Genomic DNA, 11,348 nt, shown 5'->3' on the forward strand with positions numbered 1-11,348 from the left:
TCCAGAACCTGGAAGTAAATTGTTTCCCTCGGTCTGAAACCACCCTCAAGGGGGCGCCATGCAACCTAAACACATTCTCTACAAACAATTTGGCGGTTTCTTCTGCTGTAACCGCATGTGAGCAGGCTATGAAGTGGGCCATTTTAGTTAACAGGTCTACTACAACCATGATGGCTGTTTTCCCTCTAGACCTTGGCAGATCAGTCATGAAATCTATTGCCACTGCTTCCCACGGTCTCTCAGGTGTGGGCAGTGGTTCTAATAAACCAGCCGGCGCCCGCCTCTCCCCCTTGGCTCTTTGGCATTGTTCACACCCTCTCACATACTCCCGCACATCTTCCCTGACCTTGGGCCACCAAAATTCCCTGGTAACCAGCCACATGGTTTTGTGTTGCCCAAAGTGCCCTGCTGTGGGGCTATCGTGCAGCTGCTTGAGTACCTTCTCCCTCAATTCCCCTTCAGGTATATATAACGCTCCCTTATAATACAATGCCCCATTTCTCTCCTCAAAACCACCGGATTTGTCTTCCTCCCCTCTGAGATCCCTGAGTTTCCCCTGGGCGTATGCATCCTGCACCGTACCCTCTATCAATTCCCTTTGCCCCACCAAAGTCGCCCCACACACCCAGCGGTCCTCTGGAATGATATGGGTTTCTTCGGGTGCTCCCTCCCCCTCCAAATATTCAGGTTTGCGTGAGAGAGCGTCCGCCCTAACATTCTCTGGGCCTGGCACATAACAAATCTCAAAGTTAAATTTGGAGAACTCTTGGGCCCATCTCAACTGCCTTTGGTTGAGCACTCGCGCCGTTCTCCAGTACTCTAGATTTTTATGGTCCGTGCACACTTGCACTTTATGTTGTGCACCAACTAGCAGATGCCTCCATCTCCGGAACGCCTCATGAATAGCAAGCAGTTCTCGGTCGTACACCGTGTAGTTCCTCTCGGATTTGTTCAGCTTCCGCGAGAAGAAGGCACACGGACGCCACTCTGACTCCTCCTTCCCCGGCTGCAGAAGAAGCACCGCCCCTATGGCTCTGTCAGATGCGTCTGTTTCAACCCTTAGCTTCTTTCGTAAATCCACATGCAGAAGTTGTTCTTCAGAGGCGAAGGCCCTTTTCAGTTCCTCAAACGCTCGCTCCGCCTCCGCCGTCCATACAAACTTCTTTTTACTGCTGAGACAGTCAGTGATGGGCGCCGTCAGATGGGCGAAGTTGCGGATGAACTTACGATAAAAGTTTCCAAACCCTAGGAACCTCTGCACATCCTTCTTGGTTTTGGGTGTTTTCCATTCCAGCACTGCCTGTACCTTGCCGGGATCCATGGCCAATCCCTTGTCTGACAGGCGGTACCCCAGGAATTCCACCTCCTTGGTATGGAACCGACACTTCTCCAGTTTGACCCACAGCCTGTTGGCTTGCAGTCTGCTCAACACTTCTCTGACGTCTCTCACATGTTGCTCCTCATTCTCAGAATACACCAACACATCATCTAGAAAGGCAACGCAATTCTTGTAGAGCAAAGGGCCCAGCACGTGGTTCATAAAAGATTGAAAACACGCGGAGCCTGCTTGTAATCCAAATGGCATAACGAGGTATTCAAACGCCCCCAAAGGGGTAAACATGGTGGTTTTCCATTCATCCCCTTTCCTTATGCGTATCAGGTTGTACGCCCCCCTTAGATCCAGCTTTGTGAAAATCTTTCCCTTCCTCACCCTGGTCAAAATATCATCAATTCTGGGCATAGGGAACGCCACCGGTTCAGTCACTGCATTCAGCCGCCTAAAATCACATACAAGTCTCGGCTTGTCCGCATTTTTTTTGTCCACAAAGAACACTGGGCTCCCCCCTGCTGCTTTGGACTCTCTGATGAAGCCTCTCTTCAGGTTCTTGTCAATGAACCCTCGCAACTCCTGCATTTCCCTGTCTGACATGGCATACAACTTGCCCACGGGAAGCTGTGCTCCTGGGAGTAAATTGATCTGACAATCAAAGGGTCTATGAGGTGGTAGTTGGTCAGCTTCCTTCTCGCTGAACACGTCGCTGAGATCTGCATACTGTGGTGGTACCTTCACCTTCCCCATTACTTCAGTCCCTGCTAGGGTGGCTTGGGCCCCTGCTGAACCCTTCTCCCCTTTGCAGTGTTCTAGGCAATGTGCTGAACCAAAGGACACCACTCTTTGATGCCAGCCAACCAGCGGATCATGTAGAGCTAGCCAGCTCATTCCCAAAATAATGGGAGCGCCTCCCAGGGTGGCCACATTAAACGCTATCAGTTCTGTGTGCCTTGCCACCCTCATTATCATTGGGACAGTCTGCAAGCGGACTCCTCCTCCCAACAACTCCCTGCCATCAATCGTGGTCACCTGCAGGGGGTTGCTTAAAGGGATGGTCTGTATCTGGTGTTCAGCAGCAAACTCCTTGCTCATAAAATTGCAGGAGCTGCCTGAGTCCAATAGCGCCTTTATTTTTAGGGGGTGCCCATTCTGCAGCTCTAGCGACACTTCAATCACTAGAGCAGGTCGAGGAGCTTCTGGCACGGGCACTTTCACTGCTCTTTGGCCTGGCTGCAGTGCCCCAATTGTGGCAACCAGGCGTTGGCTTTTACCTGCTCCGCTCCCCCTTCTTCTCCCCCCTCAACAGCTCCCACCATCCCTTGCCATTCCTTCCTCTGGGGGCAGACTCTGGCAAAGTGGCCTGGCTGTTGGCAGAGATAGCATTTCCGGGGGCCCTTTCCCTCCTTCTTAGCTCCCTCGCTGGTTTTTGAAAATGCGCGCGCGCGCGCTGTTCCGATTTCCATCGGCTCTGCCGGCGGGAAAGCTGGCTCAGGAATGTCTGGAATGCGGAACTCCTTCCAACGTTCCCCTCTCCCTTCCCGCCTCTCCAAGGCTCTTGCCTCCTGCCGCGCTCCTATGGTCAGCGCAGATTTGGTCAGCTGATCCATAGACTCCGCCCTGGGGCTCCGTGCCAGCTCGTCTTTCACCCCCGAAGAAAGACCTTCTTCAAATAGCATTTGAACGGGTGCCGCCGATAAATCCCAACTCAGTCTGTGAATCAGCATGGTAAACTCAGTCCAATATTCACGGACAGATCGACTTCCCTGCTTACAAGCCATTAGCTGTCTGCGCACCACCCCTTCCTCAATATCGCTGGAAAACATGATATCCATTGCACGAAAGAACTTCATTGTGTCCTTTAGTATGTCATTGTGCGTTGCCATTAGGGGTCGAACCCAGTCTCTAGCCCCTTTCTCAAGATGCCCAATTACAAAAGCAACTCGCGATTCCTCATCAGGGAACTCATCGAACTGCACATTAAGGGCATATTGCATCTCTGTCCTAAAAGCATGGTAGTCCTTGGGGTCCCCCCCAAATTTTTGCACCAATCCTGGTACCTTTCTGGGGAATTGCGTGGCTCTCCCCTTCTTGTCTGCATCCTGAGCCCTTCTCTCCTCCAACCTCGCCGTCTGCAGGGCCAGTTGAACCTCCAACGCTCGGTATCTATCTTCCAAGCTTGGACCAGCTCCAGCCCCTGCTCCTCCGGTTCCGGTTGGTTCGCTCATGATGCCTTCTCTTGCACAGGCAGCGTACAAAGACTGTCGGACTGCTGTGAGGGTTTGATTAGCTGCTTGTGCGTGAAAACGTGCTCCCTCAGAGTTTGTGCGACCCCACAAACCTCCGTGTGTGACGGAGCTCCTCAGACATGTCTGCTCTAGTCACTAGTAGAGTCCGACAGTGGCTGTCTGCGGAAGCGTTTCCAGCAAAGAAGTTCCTTAACGGAAACGCGTCTCCTGGACTCACGGCGTGACAGTTTCCTGCGAGGTGTGGGTCTGCCTATGGGAGACTCCGATACCTCCCCACTGTTCTCGCTGGAAGCCTCCCTGAGCCCTCCCTCCTGCTCGCATTCCCTCAGAGACCCACTCCTCCCCCTGCTGGTCCCTGCTTCAGCAGTTGAGTCTCTTTCATCCTGCCTGAGTCCCTCCACCACCTGATGCTCTGATGGCAGTTCCCTGACAGGTGACCTGTCAAAGAACTAGAAGATGAATCTCAGAGGATCAGGATTTGAGATAATCTCAGCTTTAATCCTAACTCAGGAATTGACTTTCTGGGCACCCTTAGGCAAATTCCCATCTCTCCAAGTTATCACAGCTGAAAGGCGGGGTATAAATATTATTTTAAATAAATACATTGCTCAGCCTTGATTTTCTCCTGCAATGTGAAATGGAAAAAACCCAGCAGCTGACTCCCACATGCCTGCCTTGCAGCAGGCTTCCCCCCCCCCTTTTTTTTACCTGCCCTGAGGCTTTAGGGAATGAGGTGTGATGTTAAATAAGTCAATACATTTACTTCAGAAGATGTCTCTCACATCCAGCTCTCAGGGGAAGGGCAAGGTTATAAATAGCTTACATCGCCAGCTTCGTTTTCATTAATTCTTATTCAGTCCTCATCATTAGCCAAGCTCTACCTCCCAGTAAGAGCTCTCCCTCTGCCCCTGCCATCTTCCTTCCAGCCTGCTGTACCACCAAAAAAAGTTACCAAACCAGAAAAATAAAAATGCGAGCTGAGCTTGCTTTCTACCTCCTTGCTGCACAGAATTTTGTCATTTGTTTTAAGCTGCGAGGGAAAGAGAGGCTAAGGATTCCTTACAGAAGGCAGCAGAGCTGGCAAGCGTTTGGGGTTGGGGGGGGGGAGAGAAGAAGAGTAACGGATAGGGAATGTATTAGATCTTTTAAAAAATGTCCTATGGGTGTTGCCCATTCCTCTGCAGTTTAGCTTCTTGCTTGACTGCAGTGAGAAAACACTGCATACAGTATAGAAAAACATTGCAGCTCGGCACACGTAGACACACACACACACACACACAGAGAGAGAGAGAGAGAGAGAGAGAGAGAGAGAGAGAGAGAGAGAGAGGCCAGACTGCAGCAGAACTGCAGACCACGCATTCTGGAAAATACAAGTCACATGATTGCCTTCCTCCTCCCTCCCCCCCTCCAAACCCAAGTTGTAAACAAGCTTGCAGCTGACTCAGAGCCATAACCCTTCAAATCTCTGGCTCTGAGCTCCTATGGGTGGGGCATGCAGGCCATTTTCATTATTATTAAAAAATTGTTTGGAAAAGGCATCCAGAAAATCAAGAAGAAAGGAAGAGAGCATGAGCAGGGGGAAAACTGGGGAGGAGAGAGGCCAAACAGTTTGAAGCATAACCATTTGCCTGCTTTCTTCAAGCCACAGTGGAAGAACTGGCACAAAACCGGGAAGGGTTATGGAGTAAAATGGAACGCAGACACAGACAGATATTATGCAGGTATCAAAAGTTGAGATAAGATGAACAGGAATGTGTTAGGATGAACGGATGCAGAGATGGGGGGGTGCTGTACATTGCTCGTTTACAACATATTCAGTGGCAATCAAGAAAATGAACATAAAATATTTGTAGCTGTATTTTAAGCACAGCTACAACCTTCATGTTCTTAAAATAAATTATCGGTCAATCTTCAGAATGGTTTGTTCATTTATTGATGGATCTAAGAAGCCCTTATTTTTTCAGTCCTAGGAAAAGCTATGAGCTCATCGTATCCTTATTTTAGCGTTTGTTTCACTATGGAGCTTGAGGGTGGGGGGAGATAGAGCAGTGGAAGACTGCTGTGTGGAACTTAAAGAGTGCCACTGAAAAATAGTGGAAAATCACCATGGATTAGGAAACAGCAATAGTACACTCCTCTCTCTCCTTAAATATGATGTGACTAACGAATAAATCCAGCCAAACTCTAATTTGAAGCCATCTTGGGGGAAGTGTTTAGCTAATGAGCTTGACAACACCATGTTGTCAGCAGCAGCACACATTGTTAATATGGAAGACAGAACGTATGGTCAGGACACAGCTCTCTTCCTGGTCCAAAAAGGAATATTTTTTGCTGTGGCTACACAGAGCTCAGAGCGAGCAGGAAGGTGGGTACGCTCTGCTCTGTTTTTGCAGAGTGGCTATATTCTTGCAAGTTATTAAATTGCAGCTTCTGGGTTGCATCTGACATGAACAGGCACTTAGCCCCTTCTCGGTTATTTCATTAAAACGGGGTGGGGCTGGGGCTGTGACCCTCTGGGTGCTGCTGAACTACAACTTCCACCATCACTGGCCATGCTGGGAGAGCTGGAGTCCCAACAACCTCTTGGAGGGCTTCAGTTCCCACATACCCCTGCATTAAAATATGCAAGATACTACTCTGCCCGCACTATAATCCCACATGGGTAGAAGAAAGCAGATGCCTCCCTATTGCAATGCAGTTTCCTCTGGGGAGGCATTAACTAGCAATAAACACTAGGCATCAAACTTGCAGCTGTTTAAGCGATATCTCGGTGGAAACGCCTCTGAAAGAAATAACGAGTGGCAGGTACTGCCTCATTCAAAAGGAGGGGTGAGGGGAGCATTATGCAGCCAAATGTATGTTAATACCTCACTGGAAGTTTATTGACAGGTATCCACAAACCCACTCAGGAGGGTCAGGGGCAAATGCACCCAGCCCTCTCTGGACAGCAGCACTGTAAAGATATATTGCAGTATTTTGCAGCTATAATGAGGAGCCTTATTTTCACTGCAGTTTTCGATCAGGTGAAAAAGCAGTGCTCCTTCTCTTCTTCATACCACCCCCCCCCCCCATATGAGAGGTGACTGTGCCCCTTTCCCGAGTCCTCTGTACGCACTAGAGAATGCTGCAGAGAAGGGGACATTGCGACCGACCACAAATAATGGCTTGGTGCTAAGCCAGCATTTGTGGACCCCTGTTTACTGTTGTGCTGTCACTCTACTGGAGTTGGGGCAAACACTTAGATCTGCATCCCATGCTCTCTAAAAAGACTTGAAGACCAACTATTTCCTTGGGACTACTCCTGTGGTTTCTTTTTTTCTTTAGAAGACTTAAGTTTAAGGTACTGTATCTTTAGGGTTCCAGAGGAAAAGGAGCAACCTGCTAATGAACGAACTGTTTCCATCACCAGTCCAAGGATACGTATTTGTAGAAAATGTTTAAGAAATTAGAACTCTTAGTTAAATAGGGCCAGGAAGGGAAGTAAGGAAAGAATGGTGTTCCTTTTGGAAGTGGGGTCAACAAGAAACAAAACACAGAGGACAGATAATTAACACAAATGCAGCTTTACAAATATACCCCAGCACTTACTTGGGGGGCCATCCTTTCCATTTCACAAGATATTCCACTTTACCCTATGGGAGGGAAAGGAGAGATAAAAGAAAAAACAAAATCAATAACTGAAAAAAGTAAAGTAAATTGGGTTGGCAGGATGTGAACCATAATAAACCCCCTCACAAATTTCAACTTGTCCAATTCCTCACATTAGAAATTTAAGCACCTCCTCACTGAGCTATATCCCTAGGTAGGTTTGCCATGCAGACCTAAGCAATGGCCCTTTTTCAAGAGGGTCTTCTTCCAGAACGATCAGCTAGAAAGCGTATACAGAGACCCAAAAGAAAGACGAATCAAAGCATATGCATGCAATTAAGAAGGAATGCTTAAGAATTGGAAAGAAAAATGTCCTTTTTAAAGAAATTCTGAAGGATCCTGCTGCATTGCTTGCTAGATATCTGTCTGCCTTGCTCTTCTCATTCCCTCTCCTACGAAACACCTCTCTCTTGGCAGGCAAGCTCTCTACTTACAGCATTCTGTAATATGATGGATCACATGTCATCTTCTAGATGGTCTATAATCTTATAAAAATGAATGGAAATGGAGCATGTGGCTGGGCTACAGGAATGGTTCTCAATGTCTCAGGCAGACCTATCCAGGTAGCTGCTAGGGGAGGTATCATTTCCCACTCCACCCTGTTTACACATCCTCATTGACCCACAATAAAGGATGCCAGCCTACCTGTCAATTTAATACAGAAGGTTTTGTTCCTCTACTGCATGATCAGCAAGCCAATCCTAAAGTGATGGTTTCATTTCCTACCATACATGGATGGATAAGGAAGGCAGGGGGAATAAATACCGAACAATCAGCAGCGTTCAGAGATTATAGGCGCGCTGAGCTAGTATGATGTGATACAGTTCTTTTTGGCCCTGTGACAGTTGTTTCCAAACTCATCTCCTCTAGGAAGGACTGTGAAGATGCATAAAACCAGGAGGACAAAAAATGGGGGGGGGGACCCACCACCTATGATTATCAAAAATTTTAAGTATGATGCTATTTCCATTTCCAGAATAGGTTGCCTTAACTTGCAAAAGTCAAGGGAAGGTTCCTAACCCTCTGGTGTGAAATTATACATCTAGGGATAACAGCGCAATCTTAACCATGTCTGCTCAGAAGTAAGTCCTTCTGAATTTAATGGGGCTTACTCCCAAGTAAGTAATATTAGGACTTTACCCCAAGTCACCCAAATGTCAAGATGTTCACAGCCTCTCAATGTCCAAGTTGTTGAGCAAGCCCTTCATACAGAGAGATGGGTGGTAGTCATATTTTCCATTGCAAAACAATGGGCTGGCGGCCCCTAAGAAACTGATAGCACAGAGACCCCCCCAAAGGCAGATAAAGCATACAGTGAATTGCTCACTTGAAATTAATGGCCTAAACAACAAGGCAAAGCTCTGACAAGAACACCATCAAGTCCATGCAATAACACTCAGATGTTCCAGCGCCCATCTCAAGTTTCAATCATGCCTTTGGTGCCAACCACCATATATTTAAAGCTGGCAAGGCTTCCAGGAGACCCAACCCGTTCCTCTTTCCCATAGGAGTGGCAATGAGGGAAGTGGAGGAAATGGTTCAAACTGAGGAGTAGGGGCTTTGAGAATGCGACACCCGCTAAGGGGCATGTTGGATGTTTCTCCTCCAGGAGAACTCCTTCTACTGCAACACCTCCACTTTACTATGGGGGCAAGTAAGGTTCCAAAGTGAGCCTAATGGTGTGCAATCTAGATGCACACTTGCCGCTGACCTGGGAGTAAGCCTTGTTGAAGTCAATGGCATTTACTTCCCAGTAGAAACAGGCAGAGCAACACTGGGCGAAGTCATGCCCCCTGTGTTCACCCTCCAGCAAGGGTCCCAAGCGGTGGAAACCATTCATGCCAATCACCATGACTGCCACACAACCTCGCCTGGAGCATGACAGCCAACCCATGCCCATGCCTTCAGGGGAGGGAGAGTGACAAGGGCTTCACTGCCGCCCCCTGGCGGCGGGATAACGAGCCGCTCCGCCGCCACGCCCCCCTTACTCGCACCGTGGCATGCGTATGAGATGTGGGGCGTGGGGGTGGGAAGCATACGATTCCGAGCTGTTACTTACAGCACCACCACTCCTAGAGGCTTCTCCCAAGCGAGGAGGAGCCGCTTTGACCCCTGCCTAGGAGTCAGTCACCTAGAAGAGGCTTAGAAATAGAAATCAAAGCGGGGCCCGCGTGCCTCCCTCCTACCTATTTGACCGCTGTTTGCAGCCGGAGTAGTGTGGCGGGGGGGGAGAGAACACGAGTGGGGAAGACGCCAGCAGAACCCACCTTCCTTATGCGCTTCTTCCTGATGCTTTCCACCGCAAACACCTGCTCCCCGATAGCGGAAAGCTCCATACAGGGAGAGGACGGCGAGGAGGAGGAGGAGGAAGCGAAGGCGGCTGCTCGCGGATTCAGCGCTGCGTGGCGCGGGCTCCTGATTTTGCTGCTGTTGCTGCAGCTCTCGCGCTTACTTACTCCACACTCACACGCGCGGCGAGGCGGGGGGGAGGGAGAGAGATAGAGACGCACGCACACCCCTCGCGCGCTCCGGCACGCCGCCGCTAACGTTCCATTTTAGAACCTGCGCAACATTTTCCCAGGCGCGCGCGCTAGGGAGAGCAGCGCCCCCGCCCTCCTTTTCTCGCGAGCGCCGGCTGTCAGCGAGGCACCGAGCGCACGGAAGGAGCAGCCGCGCCAGCCTCAGACCTGATTGAGCGGCGGCTCCTCCTCCTCTTCCTCGCACACAACAAGTAACCTGCCCGAGCGCGCGAGATAAGTCCCAGCTCCTTGGCGCCCGTGTCTTTATTTAGCGTGCCCGCGCGAGCGAACTGCTCCTCTCCGACACTTCCTCCCTGCAGGCAGGGAAAAGAAGCGCCGAGCAAAAAATTAAATAAAATATGCATATGTTAAAGATGGGGCGATACATACCGGGGGTGGAGTGGGGGAGAGAGGGGAAGACTCGCGCGCACCGGTGCTTAAAGCTGGAGGCGCGCCTGGGAACCCTGGAGAGCAATAGCATTCTTATGCAGTACGCGCACCCGTGGCGGAGGCTGCGATCCTCTGCGCTTACCTGGGCGCGAGCTGCGGGGGAAAGAGGCCGTAGCTCGGCAGTAGAGCGTTTGCTTTATACGCAGCGGGTCGCAGGTTCCAGTCCACGGCATCTCCGAGGCAGAACGGAGACGGATACTGGAGGGAACCGCGCAGCTAAGTCAATACTGAGTTCAGTTGTATGGGCCAATGGACTGACTCGCTGTAAGCAGTTGCCTAAGTTTCTGCCCCACCGCTTGACTCTGTGGGGCTGACTTCTCTGAGCAAGCATGCGTAGGATCGCGTCGCACAAGCAAAAGCGGCACCCGGGAGGTCCTAGGGTTACTCAGGCACAATCGCCCCCGGTTTGTGTCCGCCCCAGTCGTCGTCGCCCCCAACACCATTCTGCATCGGGGGATTTTCCTGTATAGAAGAGGGAAAGCGAACCCTATTTAGGCTTCTTAGTCCCGTCCCCGCCAGGAGTATTATTCGAGCAGTTTTTCAGCATGGCTAGTTCTATAAAATTAATATCAATGAGGGCTTCGTCGCGCAGCAGACATGAGCTGCAAAGATTTGGCATCCTGCCGTCCTGCCATAGATCTTACTGACCCTAGTTCCAAGTAGCATTATATTTCCCTGCCTCAGTTTCCTGCTTCCTTGACACCTGTCACCATCGCTTATTATTATTATTATGAAGCTACGTTGCAGACAGACATTCAACAGGTGTATTTCATTAACGGAATAACATTTCTCGACACAAAAGTGACCGTTATCTCACACGCGAATTTCATTCTTCGCATTTGCAAGGTTCTCCGAGCAGTGAGGGTGGAAAACGTCAAGCATTCGTAGGTAGGCTCTGGACAATTGTCAAAAGCCCGCCTATAAGTTTCGTTTGGAGGAGTGTGCGTTTAGAAAAGCAATAAGCCCCCCAGTACCACTCCCATGTGCTTTTTATAAAGTCGGAACTTTCTTTTTAAACATATCCCTATACAACGTTCCTATTGGTTCATTTCTACCCAGGGCCTTCCTTCCTTTGGCTTCATTGGCCCGTAGCTATGCTTGTTTTCTTTCCGTTCCCCATAATTGGTCGAGGTCGGTTAATTATGTCTTTCT

The 11,348-nt window shown here is 49.8% G+C and overlaps 1 protein-coding gene across 2 annotated transcripts in view; it reads right to left on the reverse strand.

Moving 5' to 3' along the window:
* The window catches only part of CBX7 (chromobox 7), a 31,979-nt gene extending 21,214 nt beyond the window's left edge, over positions 1 to 10,765 (reverse strand). The window contains exons 1-2 of one of the 2 annotated variants that reach the window (XR_014516385.1): positions 9,495 to 10,684; positions 7,168 to 7,211 (exon numbers count right to left, since the gene is read on the reverse strand). Coding sequence is in view for 1 of the 2 variants with exons in the window: in XM_083462411.1 (XP_083318537.1) it covers positions 7,168 to 7,211; positions 9,495 to 9,563 (113 nt within the window). In the remaining variant the exon portion in view is untranslated. Of the gene's footprint in view, positions 1 to 7,167; positions 7,212 to 9,494 lie in introns of both variants that reach the window. The other variant, XM_083462411.1, reaches the window with a different exon arrangement.
* Between the last annotated feature and the right edge of the window lie 583 nt (positions 10,766 to 11,348).

Source organism: Podarcis liolepis (genome assembly GCF_965112155.1).
Source record: "Podarcis liolepis genome assembly, chromosome: 10".
NCBI classification, from domain to species: Eukaryota; Metazoa; Chordata; class Lepidosauria; order Squamata; family Lacertidae; genus Podarcis; species Podarcis liolepis.